This window comes from Hylobates moloch, unplaced genomic scaffold (assembly GCF_009828535.3).
Source record: "Hylobates moloch isolate HMO894 unplaced genomic scaffold, HMol_V3 SCAFFOLD_8, whole genome shotgun sequence".
Lineage (NCBI taxonomy): Eukaryota > Metazoa > Chordata > Mammalia > Primates > Hylobatidae > Hylobates > Hylobates moloch.
The window spans coordinates 11,793,646-11,807,788 of NW_026652283.1; the positions used below are offsets into that span (position 1 = coordinate 11,793,646).

At 42.3% G+C, this 14,143-nt stretch overlaps 1 protein-coding gene across 1 annotated transcript in view; it reads left to right on the forward strand.

Moving 5' to 3' along the window:
• Positions 1-5,124: 5,124 nt before the first annotated feature.
• The window catches only part of FAM234B (family with sequence similarity 234 member B), a 39,789-nt gene continuing 30,770 nt past the window's right edge, over positions 5,125-14,143 (forward strand). Inside the window, exon 1 of the mRNA XM_032159666.2 lies at positions 5,125-5,179. Within this exon, the coding sequence (XP_032015557.1) occupies positions 5,143-5,179 (37 nt within the window). The 5' untranslated portion in view covers positions 5,125-5,142. The remainder of the gene's footprint in view (positions 5,180-14,143) is intronic.

The window sequence follows — 14,143 nt, forward strand, 5'->3', positions numbered from 1 at the left end:
TTTTGGGGGGGCGGGGGTGGGGGGAATGCTACGTGCCTTGATCCCTCTCCCTTGCCCCTTGAATCTTCAGGAAAACTCCCCAAGTCACAATATGCTTGGCCCATTGCAATTTTTTTTTGGAAGCCAGTGAAGGGGCTGATCAAGACTGGCAAGGCTCCAAAACACTGTCTTCTCTTCTAGGTGATGAGTGCTCAGTGAATGGGGGCTGTTACCATCTACACTGCTACTACAGGTCCTTCGGTCCACATGAACATGCTAGAGTGAGGGATGGGAGGACCAAGAGCTCGTTTGGCTTGGGTGTGTCTGTCCTTAATTACACTGTTCTCAAACATATGTTCCAGCCAGAGGCTTTTTAAGAAGAAGCCTTTGTTTAAATTTCAGGGCCCACAAAGCATTTTATAGTCTAGATTCTAGAAAGTTTTATAGGCTGGAAGTCTGTATGATCTGAGTGAGATGAGCCCTTGTGTTTTATCAAAGGACATTCTGGGAACATAAACCTGTTTGTTTTCATGACAAGCCATGTAACTCCTGGGCAGAGTTCAGTTCTCTGTGAAGAGAAGTGAGTATGCCACCGGTACACATGCGTTTCAAACTTCCTGATCCCCACGCAAGACTGATTTCACAAGCTCCTTGATATCTGCATTTAACCCCCAAATGTCCTCTGCTGTGCACCTCTTTCGCTTTTCTCAATCTCACTGCCCTCATTGCTATTTGCTATGACATTTTCTTTTTGCTTTTTAATCTCATACTAATTACTGCTTCCTGACTCTTGTCAGGAAGTATAGCAGAGGCTTGGCTACAGTTGGCACCAGTGTAGCAGAGGGTACTACCCTCAGCTTCAGATAAGTCAGTGGAGTTCAGATTTGTCTATCCTCTGCTGATAGATGTAGGAATGGCTTCCAGAAATCTCTCTGCAGAGGGAGTGAGGAGCCTCCTGGGAGAGCTTCAGCTTAGACCCATAAGTCATTACAAGAAACTTAGCTCAGGAACAAAGCCTTAATCCCTACAGGAGAAAGGCAGTCCTAAGGAGAGCAGCGCCTGAACCCTTTCCCACCATCAGTAACTCAAGAACTCAGGTCTGTAATTTACAAAAGCATGGGGTGACCAGTGTCACAGACACTGGCTAGATGCTCCCCAAACTCGTCTCCTTTTCTTCCTGGGCTCATATTCTTCCCGGCACACATATTCTCTGTCTGAGTTCTAGCTTAATAAATGTGGGCAGAAGTCACGTACACCAGCTCCAGGCCTGGCCCATAAAACTTCCTGCATGATCTGGGATGCAAACGATCCAGTGGAGGCCTCCGAGGCCCTAAGGATGAAGCAGCTGGAGACAGAAGGGCCCGGGTCCCTGAATGGCTGGGAGGAATACAGCCCCAGTGCAGTCTACTTGCACCCCCACCTTGACTGTGACATTGGCAGAAATAAACTTTTACACTCTAAAATCACTGAAATCTTGAGGTTGTTTGTTACGGCAATTATCTTGCTCTGGTTGACCCGCTAAGTAAAAATAGAAGCTCTGTCTAACGAAAATACTGCATTCGACCTGAAGGAGTAGCAGCATAGCACTGGCAATTTCCTAATAAAGTGTAACATAAAAAGGAGAGAGAGGCAGTATTCCCTAGTTTCCTTTGCCCTTCACAGCTCTGACATTTTAGGAGCACTAAAATACGAGGTGGCATTTAGTGGGAGATACAGGAAGAGGCAGCAGTTTTTGAGAGGAGGCAGTTTTTGAGGGGCCTGGCAGCGCAGTGGAACCAAGGGGGAAGGGAGGCGGCTGCTGGTAGATACGGCGGCATTGGTTCCAAGAGGAGGTGGTGAAACCTAGTGGGGGTAGTCAGGACCAGCAGAAGTGGCCACGCTGCCCAGGGGAAGGCAAGCATTAGAGGGCCAGATTTGATCAGAAGTCCATGCAGGACACTTAGAGATTTTGAGCAGTGCTTGGAGTATTACAAAGGTAATAACCAGCAATATAGGTTCCCTCTATGAGTTATGGGAACTTGAGAAGGTTGGGGAAGAACATTCTCACTGTAGATCAATGTAGGAAAAATAGAAGCTGATTTTCTGACTTCAGTTGTGATTTTTCAGAAAAGTAATTTCTTCAAGAAGGCACGGCCGCCAGGCAGGTTAGGCTGTTCATAGGCATCCTGCCCCTGTCACTCTTGTACTTGTCAGGGAGGCAAGCCAAGTTCAGAAGTCAGGGAGGGCCTGGGTGTTTGCATTTTGCACGGTGACCTCAGTGGGTGTTTGGGCAACAAAGGTATTCACATTCCACTAGGTAGCTAGAAAGTAACTCACAGGTATTCTCTATGTAAAAGGCAAGGATCCTGATTCATTTGGCAGCTGCTTTGAATTTTTTTCTTTAATTGAAAAAAAAGTACATTAAATTTGAGAAATACTATTCTGAGCTGCAGTTCCTATGTTAAAATGGAAAAAAGTTGTGGAGGGATGAAGGAGATTTCCAGAGGGACAAGGAAGACAAAGGGGGCAAAGCTCAGGGAGCCAAGGAAGGAGGAATTCCTGGGCATCGGCCTCTCCGCAAAAATCATTCGGGCAAAGCTGGGGTGATTATGGGGAGCGTGCAGATGCCTTAAAGGTCAAGCATTGAAATCTGAGGAGCTGGAGATGCTGCATCTATTGGATGTGTGTACACTGACACATGTTTATATGTACACATGTAAGTGTGTGCATGCACATGGGCACTTTGGGTAGCTACACAGTTTGAAGCAAAGTTTTTTTTGTTTTGTTTTGAGACAGGGGTCTCATCCTGTTGCTCAGGTTGGAGTGCAGTGGTTCAATCACAGTTCACTGCAGCTTCCAACTCCTCAACTCTAGTAATCCTCCCGCCTCAGCCTCTCAAAGTGCTGGGATTGCAGGCACAAGCCACTGTGCCTGGTCCTGAGGCAAAATTTTTAAATAAAACTTTAAATTATACATCTTTATTTTCTTTATATCAGAGAAGAAGTTACTCTCCAGGAATATACCTTTTTACTAAGAAAAGGAGACAGATTTTTCTTCTTTCTTCCTATCCTGTGTGACTTGGCTATTCCTTTCCACCCAAACTTTCTCCTAGAAACTCAAGTTCTTGTTCTGCAACTAAAATGAACATTTTTCTACATCCCTGTCACATTCACAGGTTATTTTTCTCAGTCTTCATATTTCAGGAATGTGTTCCATTTAAACTGATACCAGGCAAGCTACTACTGGCTCATTGTGACTTGTAGTGTTGCTCCTCTTAGATGACCTACATAGATGTAAAATGTGTTTTTTAATCATGCTTCCAGACATGTGGCAAGCAGTAGAAATTTTGGGTATTGTAGAATGCTGAAAGAATTAATAAATAAATACATTACGAAACCATTCAATTACTACGAAATGTATTATTTGTTATTAAGTTACAAATTTTAAATTGTTAAAACATTAAGAAATTATTGATAAAAGAAGAGTGAATACTTAGAAAACACTAAGTGCCGGGCACTGTTGTAAGTGCTTTCTACGTATACATTTAATTCTCAGGAGAACTATAAACTAGGAACTGTTTTGTCCCCATTTTGCAGATGAGAAAATTGAGGTGGGGACAAATTAAGCAACTAATCCTCTGCCGGGCATCTAGGAAATGATGGAGTCAGGATTTGATCTCGGGAGGCCTGGCTCCTGGCTCCACAGCCTGTGCTCTATCAGAGACAATGACATTTTTTTTTCCGTGGGAAGAAAGGAGGTGAGACTGATTGCTGGAGACTCTCAGATTACTCCCACAGGATAGTCCTGTCTGCAGTTTCTCACGGGAATTAGGCAGCCTGCAAATGAGATGTATCTTGGAGCTTTTATTGTGACACTCAGAAGTTACATTACCTTTCTATTTCTCAGCTTTCTTTTAAACAAAACAAGGACAGTGGGACTAGATAGCCTCTAGGATCTGTTCCAGTTCTAAGATAACATAGTATTAGCATTCCTGCACTAAAATGCTGATCACTTGCGTGTGGGAAAGAAGCAAGTCAGTTCTCCCTTCTACACCACTGTGCCTGATCCTGAGGCAAGCCAAGTTCAGAAGTCAGAGAGGGCCTGGGTGTCTGCATTTTCCACAGTGACCTCAGTGGGTGTTTGGGCAGCAGAAGTATTCACATTCCACTCGGTAGCTAGAGAGGAACTCACAGGTATTCTCTATGTAAAAGGCAAGGAGGCTGATTCATTTGGCAGCTGCTTTGAATGTTTTTCTTTAATTGAAAAAAAAGTACATTAAATTTGAGAAATACTATTCTAAGCTGCAGTTCCTATGTTAAAATGGAAAAAAGTTGTGGAGGGATGAAAGAGATTTCCAGAGGGACAAGGAAGACAAAGGGGGCAAAGCTCAGGGAGCCAAGGAAGGAGGAATTCCTGGGCATCAGCCTCTCCGCAAAAAATCATTCGGGCAAAGCTGGGGTGATTATGGGGAGCGTGCAGATGCCTTAAAGGTCAAGCGTTGAAATCTGAGGAGCTGGAGATGCTGCATCTATTGGATGTGTGTACACAGTCAGTTCCTCCTTCTACACCCTTCAACTAGAAGCTGCAGCGTAGCGTGCTGAGTAGACAGCTGTAAAGAACTGGGAGGGTTCGAGCTCCAGGAAACTTCAACTTCTACCTAAGAAGCATAACAGAAACACTCTTACTAGGTGCCTACTGTGTGCTGTGTGTTTTAAACAGGTCATATCATTTAATTCTCACTGCAAGCTTGTGAAGTAGGTAGTATGTCTTTAATTAAAAAAAAGCAGCTGCAGCTCAGACGCCCCAAGGGACTTGCCCAAGATGGCCCAGCTAGTAAGTGATTCAGGCAGGATTCAAATCCAGTTTGCCTGATTACAAAGCCCATGCACATTGCACAATCCACACCTCCTTAAATATCTCGTTCGAATCATTTTCACTGCAAGCTTACGGGGTATTTTCTCCCCATTTCACTGACGAGGCAAGTGAGACTCAGAGTGGTGAGGTGACCTGCATAGGTAGGGTGGGAGAAAAGCCTGCGGGGCGTGTACTCTGGCTTGGCCTCCCGCGGCTCTGTCTCCAGCAAGCGGGTCCCACCTTTCCCGGTCCCAGCCCCACGCACCGCCCGCCCGGAACTACACTTCCCGGCAGAACGCGGGCGCGCGCACGCGCACCGGGGCCTCCGCCATGGCGACCGTGCTGTCCAGGGCGCTCAAGCTGCCGGGTAAGGAGTCGCAGCCTTGCGACCACCCTGTCCCCGCCGGTGTTGGAATAAGGGGAGGCGAGACTCCGGGGGCGAGGCCGGTCGGGCCCTGGCCTCAACGCAGACTCAGCTGCAGACGCCCGGTGGCGAGGAGGGTGCAGTCCCTTGGGGCTGGGGTCCCTGTGCCACCAGAGGGCGAGAGGGGCTCCCAGCGGGGCAGGGGTCGCGGGCGCGGGGCGAACCCGGAGACGCGGGGGGAGAGGGCGCCGAGCAGGTGTTGCGGCGGGGAGTGTCAGAACGCCGGTCGCCGCTGTCCCGAGGGGAGGCTGGCGAGAGGAGCATCCTTCCCGAGCGCCGCGGACCAGGCACCGCGGGGACTCCGGCGCCTTCTGTCTTGGCCGGACCTGGGCGGGGGCGGCGGGAAGGCGAGTGGCCCTCTGTGGATCATTCCTTTCACCTAATGACAGCAACGACGCATCCATGAGGCAGGTGGGACAGGTATTTACGTCCCTTCCTAGTTTACAGAAGAGAAAATGAGAGTTATTTGGCTAATTGAATTGTCCAGCATCTCACAAGTATTGGGAAAGCTCGGCCTTGAACGTCAGGGGTCTTTTCACTCTAAATCCTGAGCTTTTGATTCCACTTGGTCAGTCTCCAGCTGCCGACATTAAGCATGGGAAATGATTTGGCACCTATAAATTGAAGATAATGTATGGAATCTTCTTTAAGGCAGCATTAGGGGTGATGACAACTTCCAGAGCTGATTCAGTACTTCGGGCAGCAGCTCCAAGTTTTTTTTCCTTTTCTTTTTTTTTCCTGCTAAACCTCCAGGGTAGGATTGTACTGTTAGAAACTTGATATTTTAATAAAAGTATATTTATTCCACGCAAGTAAATTTTAAACATTAGGCTTTAGAAAAATTAATGGCTCTACCTAGATAAGTTTTAAGCATTAAGCTATAAACATTTATTTGCTGATAATTTGTATTAGAGGGAAAAGCAGTTGCTTTCATAGTTATCTCTAGAGAGGGCTATTTGGGTTTTGGTTGGATAGCTAGTTTGAGGTTGCAGGGGGATTACAGGGTCCTTGTTCTCAAGGAGCTTCCAGTATGCTACCCTGAAGTGAACCTTGCCATTTGGATGACGCTAGGTTGGATATTAGTTTGCATTTCTGTCCCCAGACTTCATGACCTCAGACAGATTTTTTTTTTTTAATATGGGCTCATTGGAACATTGGAAGGAACACTGATAGTATCTGCCTTGGAATGTGTGCATAACACCGGAATTAAATGAGAGATGTGGCCCTTTACCTGCAGGATTAATTTTTTACTTTTTTACTTTGTATATCCTTTGTGTAGAATGATATCCTCCCAGAGGGGTAATAAGATGTCAGACACATTTAGCTTTATTTCTTTTTTTTTTCTTTTAGAGTCCTTTTTTTTTATTTCAGTGTAGGTCATTGTTATTCTCTAAGAATGAGAATGCATGAAAATCTTGCTTGAGCAACTCTTGAGCTCTTTTGTGTTCTTATGCCCCAAGGCTGTGGTGTTATCACTCCCTGGGGTATTAGTTGTAGGAACTGGTTGGGGTTCCCATAGCCTAGTCCGTGGGCCTGTTTGGCAGGCAGCTTGGCCCTGAGCCCTGAGGTATGCTTGATGCTTTTTTAGGCCCAGATATAGTAGGCATATGTTCTTTCATGTGATGTGGGTTTTAAGAAAATGTTCACTTGCATTTTTCCTTGTTTCCTTCTTGCCCCTTCTTCCCTCCACCCAAAATACTATTTTTAGTTTTTGCATTAGGTACAAGTTGTTTTGTATAGCTCTTTTTGGCTCCCCTGTAATTGGGGTCCTGAGACTGCTGTCCTGTTTGGGCTACTGTGTTATGTTCTCGTAGTTAACATCCCCACTGTTTTGTTTGTTTGTTTTTGTTTGTTTGTTTGTTTTTTTGAGATGGAGTTTCGCTCTTCTTGCCCAGGCTGGAGTGCAATTGTGTGATCTTGGCTCATCGCAACCTCCGCCTCCTGGGTTCAAGCAATTCTCCTGCCTCAGCCTCCCGAGTAGCTGGGATTACAGGCATGCGCCACAACGCCCGGCTAATTTTGTATTTTTAGGAGAGACAGGGTTTCTCCATGTTGGTCAGGCTGGTCTGGAACTCCCGACCTCAGGTGATCGCCTGCCTTGGCCTCCCAAAGTGCTGGGATTACAGGCGTGAGCCACTGCGGCTGGCCCCAACATCCCTACTGTTTTCATGTCTGAGGAAGTCAGGATGGAGTGGTAGCTGAGAGCATGAGACAGGCTCAGGTTCAAATCCAGTCTTTACCTAATTAGTTACTTAATCTCTTTAAGCTTTAGTTTCCTCATCTATAACAATAACATTATTATGGAGCATTCACTCTATGCCACACATTCTACTACATATTTACCTCCTAGGGTTATCTGAAATAGTAAAGGAGATGGATATACTTAGGAGGTCTAGTAACCTCTGACATATGTTAGTCAGTAAGTGTTGGCTGTTGTCATCAGCACTGTGCTCATTTATGAATGTGATACCTGAAGGAAGGCTTGATGTAATAGTGCGCTATTGACAGATCTCAGCAGCGTTTTTATGAAAGAGCAGTTTCGCTAAGCTCAGGAAGGAAAGATGTTTGGCTCACATGCATAAAATGAGGTTAATTAGTAGCAGAAGGCCAATATGACATTCATAAAGCCTGTAGGACAGCTTATCTCCTATGTTTTTTTTTTTTTCCTTAGGCCATTTTAAAGTTTGCAGGTCAAACACTGGAGGGAATATCAGAGCAAAATGATTTTTTATGATTTATTTGTGTAACTTCAGAGTCTTTATATGCTCTTGAGTAAACTAACCCATGATATGAATTATTTACCTTTAGTTGCAGTAGAGTCTATTGTATAGTATATGCCCAGTATAGTGTATACTATAGTATAGTATATGTTATGGAATATTGTATGTTTTAGTATATTTCCTGAAAACATTTGGGTATGGTATAATTGCATCACTTTCCTATTTGTGTTTTCCTCTCTTACCATTTTGGAAATCCTATTATATTTAAGCAGCATCTTCAGTCTTCCTAAGAGGAAAAGCAATAGCTGTGGAAAGCTCATTTATAATGATTTGTTATGAAATCAGTGCCCTCTCTCTTATTCTTTGAAAACCTTTCATTCATTAAAAATTTGGGTGGTGGCTGAAAGTAGCAACGAAGCGAGTGAGTGCTAAGTGCCCTAAGCTTGGAAGCTGGATTTGACGCCTAGCTCCTCAGCCTGAGTAGGACTTAAGGCAGGTTGGTGGACTTCTCTTAAGGCAAGTTGGTGGACTTCTTTTACTTCTCTCTCTCTTATTGTCTTTCTGTAAATAGATAGAAAAAATATTATTAAAGACTTCTCTAATCAAAACTTGCAGTCTGTAATCCTTAAGCGGAGGTTTGTTTTTGCACTATCTGAAAAAAAAATTAGTATAAAAGTATTTATTCCTCTCAAAAGGCTGACCAAGAACTGGCCCCTGGTCTTCTGTGATGTAAAGAAAGCATAGGAGTATGATAACTCAGAGCGCTTGTGTGCTTGTCTTTATATTTCGGTGATGTCATGGCTGGGTCAGAATGCTTGGACATCAAATTGCATGTTCTTTCTCTGAGGACTTTTTAGATATTGCCCTGCTATCTTTTAATAGTGTATGTTACTATGGAGAAATCTTTGCCTGATTTTTGTTCCTGTCATTAGTGACTTGATTCTTTTTCCTTTGGCCTGGCTGCTTATAGGATTCCTTCTTTGTCCTTGAAGTCCTGTGCCTTTACTAGGATATTTTTCAGTATTGATTCTTCTGAATCAGTTTTTCTGGGGACTCTGTGTACTCATTACTCTGCAGTTTTAGGTCTTTATTGTAGGAAGTTTTTTTTTTTTTTGCAACTCTTTAAAATACCGCTTTTGGTTCCATTTTCTTTTCTGTTATCCTCTTCGGTCATGCATATATTGGCTCACTTTTGTTGTCAGTATCTATCACGTTGTTTCTAGTCTTTTTAAAGGCCTTGATTTTTTTCCATGGGATCATATGTAGCCTGTACAGACTTTGAAGCCAGACTGGTTTTGAATTGTTACATCACTTGCTGTTTAACTGTGGGCCATTGTATTGGTCTGTTTTCACACTGCTGATAAAGACATACTTGAGACGAGGCAATTTACAAAAGAAAGAGGTTTAATGGTTTTACAGTTCCATGTGCCTAGGGAGGCCTCACAATCATGGTGGAAGGTAAAAGGCACATCTTACATGGTGGCGGCAAGAGAGAGAATGAGAACCAAGTGAAACAGGGTTCCCCTTGTAAAACCATCAGATCTCATGAGACTTATTCACTACCATAAGAGCAGTATGGGAGAAACTGCCCTCATGATGCAATTATCTCCCACTGGGTCCCTCCTACAACACATGGGAATTATGGGAGTACAATTAAAGTTGAGATTTGGGTGGGGACACAGAGCCAAACCACATCCACTAATTACTTAAACTAACGAGCCTCAGCTTCCTCATCTTGAAAGTGAAGACAGTAATGTGTCTAGCTCACATAGTTGTTATGAAGATTTACTGAGATAAGAATTTTTTTTGAGTCTGTCGCCCAGGCTGGAGTGCAGTGGCATGGTCTCGACTCACTCTAACCTCTGCCTCCCAGGTTCAAGCAATTTTAATGCCTCAGCCTCCTGAGTAGCTGGGGTTACAGGCACCTGCCACCACACGTGGCTAATTTTTGTATTTTCAGTAGAAACGGGGTCTCGCCATGTTGTCCAGGCTGGTCTTGAAGTCCTGGCCTCAAGTGATCCACTCGCCTTGGCCTCCCAAAGTGCTGGGATTACAGGCGGGAGCCAGCACCCCTGGCCTGACATAAGACATTAAAAGGGCTTGGAAGAATGTAGGATGAGTGTTCAGAACTGCCAGCTGTAGTTATTGCCATTACATTTTGCTTGATTTTCACTAGTCTATTCTTTTTATGTCTCTGACTCTGTTTTCAGCAATATCTGTTCCTTTAGCTGATTCCAATGAGGATTTCTTTTCTAAAATTGGTTTGTTATTTTTTCCATTGTTTTCCTGAGTGCTTATTTCAGAGAAGACGATTTTCCTAAATTTCTCAGACTCCATGGGGAAGTATATGTTCATTATTTCTTCCACCTTGTGGTGTGATTTGTCCAGCATTTGTTCTTTAGCTAATTGTTTGTTATGTTTTGTTGTTACTTCTTTCTTGAATATTTGTAGAGCTTTGTGGTATCTTGTGGAATGAGTACTAAACATGGCTCCTTTCTGATTATTACTTATATTTAAATGGGGCAGTTGTTTGACAGCCTGGCTATTGCCAAAGGGGTGATCTAGGGCCATTGGAAGCAAGAATGTAATCCAGGCCTGTTAAGTCAGCTGGCTTCGCACCAGCACTCTTCCTGTGTGGATGTCTCTATCCTGGCTAGGAGGAGGCTTTTCACAGGACTGTAGGCTGCTGGTTTGGCATTTCCTTCACTGACTTTGTTGTGCCAGTTATCAATTTACTGCCTCTGAACTCCAAATTCACCTTTGTTGACTGATCTGTGAAAGCGGGTCTGAGCCCTTTTAAATACCAAGTTTGTCCTGCCTTGGATATTGTCTCTTAGTCCTAGGGGACATTTTAGAGTTCTCTTCTCATCTTTATGTTTACTCTCCTGTCATTGCTTAGAATTTTTTTTATGTTAAACTTGTCCTCTTTGAACTGCTGTTTGGCTTCTGTCTCCTGACTGGGCCCAGTCAGAGTGATTATGCCCAGTTACTTTTCTAACCTGCCATCCTGACAGTGTGCTTTTTGTGAAGATGTCAGCTTGTACTTTTCCTCATTCGGTCCTACTTCCCTTTGACTCTGTGGTGTTGAATTGGGCTCATTGGTGCTTCTGTGACCCCAGACTTTGTCTTTCCAAGCAAGCAATTACTGGTTTGGCTCTATTTGTGGAACAAGGGAGGTAGTATAACTTGTTGGTTAGAACAACAAGTGGACTCTGCAGTCAGATGCCTGGGTTTGAATCCTGGCTTTTCTTTTGGCTAGTTCTGTGATCTTAGTCATTTTACCCCTTAAATTTTATTTTTCTTGTTGACAAAATGGGAGATAATAATAATAATATCTACCATATAAGGTTGATGGGAGGATTAAATGAATTAACATATGCAAAATGCTTAGATCAGTGCCTGGGACAGTAGGTACTCAATACACTTCCAGTTGTCATCATCGTCATCATGTTATGTTGTCATGACTATTAATTCTGTGAACTCTGCTCATTGCTGAAGATCTGCAATATATGTGCAATATATATCTGCAAGATGTATTTGCCTGCTCTTACTGAGCTTTCTCAATTGAGTACAAGTTTCAGTGCATTTAGTTCATAAATTGTGGTTTGGGAATGCGGCTGTTTCCTATTTTGTGTTCTATTTTTCTTTTTCTTTTTCTTTTTTTTTTTTTTTTTTGAGACGGAGTCTCGCTCTGTCGCCCAGGCTAGAGTGCAGTGGCGCAGTCTCGGCTCACTGCAAGCTCCGCCTCCCGGGTTCACGCCGTTCTCCTGCCTCAGCCTCCGAGTAGCTGGGACTACAGGCACCTGCCACCACGCCCGGCTAATTTTTTTTTTTTTTTGTATTTTTAGTAGAGACGGAGTTTCACCGTGATCTCGATCTCCTGACCTCGTGATCCACTGCCTTGGCCTCCCAAAGTGCTGGGATTACAAGCGTGAGCCACCACGCCCAGCTTTTCTTTATTTGTTTTCCTGGTTTTAGGAAAGATTGTGGGACAGAAATGCCCACTTTTGCCGTCATTAACTAGAAGCATGTAATCTTGCTAAACGGACCAATTTGATAGCAGCTTTTTTCTCAAAGAATGCTTGCAAATTGTTATTATAAATTTCTTACAGATTTTATAAGTTCCTGTAGCATATGCTTCTCTTCCTCCCTGCCTGTGATAGTACATAGCATGATAAAAATGAATTTCCTTTAAACTGTTTTGTTGGGCAGTATTTTATTAATGATTTCACTTTGACAAAGGTGCTGTTTTAGCCTGATATGTTTGTTGCAAGGTGGAGACTGACTAGCAAGATTGAATTTGATGTTGATGCTAAATTTTTCACTTGGTGCTAAAAATCCAATTGCACAATTATAGGGTGGCTTAAGTATGTGTTCAAAATGCTTGGAAGTTTTAATTGAATCAGTAGGTGATGTGAATGCCAAGAAAGCTCTCAAGATCTTATGTTATAGAAATTGAATTGTTGTTTGCTATCTGGAGTAGGTAGGAAATAGCTCTGTCCTCCCTTTCTCTGATCAGACTGTACATGGGATTGTATCTAGTTCCAAGAACCATACTTTAAAAAGCACAGACATATCACATTGTGTCCAGAGGAGAATGACCAGGATGTTGAGGACACCTGAAACAATACTTCAAGTAATGGGTTGAAAGAGGTGAAGGTGTTTAACTTGGAGATGAGAAGAGTAGGGGAGGGCACTGGGAGATACAATGCTAGCACCAGTGATGGTAATGATAATAATAGAAGCTAAAATTTATTGTGTGACTATAAGCCAGGCACTAAGAACCAGACATATATTATTTGATTCTCATCACAATCATATGAGCTAAAAAGGAATAATTATTCCATTTCATAATAGGGAAATTGATGCTCAATAAAATTAAGAAATTTGAGATTACATAGTTCATAAGAGATACAGCTAGGATTTGGCTTGATGTTTGATTGTGAAGACTTGAGCTCTTAAATACCATATCATATGTCTCTTATGATTGATACCTTTGAGTGTTTGAAGGACTTACATGTGAGAGAGCGATCCCAGAAATTAAAACTAGGACAGATAATTGGCAACTTCCCAGAAAAAAATTTTTGAATCAGTGTAAAGAATTGGTTTCTAGATTGGAGGCCAGTGGATTCCCTAATACAGGTTACATTCAGGTGTTTGCTAAGTAACTGGTTGGTAGGTCTTTGTAAGTAGCTAGTTGTAAGTTTGGGATAGGGATGGGGATAGATTATGTGGTCTTTAAAGTCTCTTGCTGTGCTTTCTCAAGTAACTCTAGAGTTGAGAACTCTGTGTGCTTTCCTGTTTTTCGGAAATATATATATTTAAACATTTTAAATTGTCAAAAAATACATACACCATAAAAGTTACTATCTTAACCATTTTAAGTATACAGTTCATTATTAACTGTATATACACCCAATCTCTAGTACTTTTTCATCTTGCAAAACTGAAACTGTATACTTACTCAGTAACAACTTTTCCTTTTACCTCCAGACCTAGGCAACAACCATTCTACTTTCTGTTTCTGTGAATGTGACTACTCTAGATAACTCATATAAGTGGAATTACACAGTATTGTCATTTTGTGTGTGGCTCATTTCATTTAGCATAATATCCTCAAAGTTCATCCATTTTGTAGCAAGTGTCAGAAGTTCCTTCCTTTTTAGAGCTGAATAATATTCCATGGTATGTACATATCACATTTTGTTTATCATGTCAGGTGTATTTTAGCTAAAAAACAAAACAAGAACAAGCAATCACTTTAAAAAGTAATAGAGTTAATATTATTCTAACAACCCATGGCTCTGTGTGCAAATTATTATGTGTAGAGTTACCTGGGATGGTTAGGGAATGGTGTGCCCTAATTAACCAAATAATTTGGTTCATGGAGTAGAAATACAAATTGTAGGAGATTATCTGGAACCTGTACTGACCCCATGGCATATTCTGAAAGTACTATTTTTAATTAAGTTTCTAATAATTGATTTATTTTCTTGTAATTTGTGCCTTTAAAAATCAAATCTAATATTTATTGGGCAAAGTGTATAGCTTTGAAAATAAAAATAAATAGAAATAATTTCTAGCTATTAGGATGACAGATTATTCAGTATTTTCTTTGGATTTTTTTAAAAAGTACTTAATGTTATAATTCTGTGGAATGTTCATTTTTAAAAATCTAAAATTTATT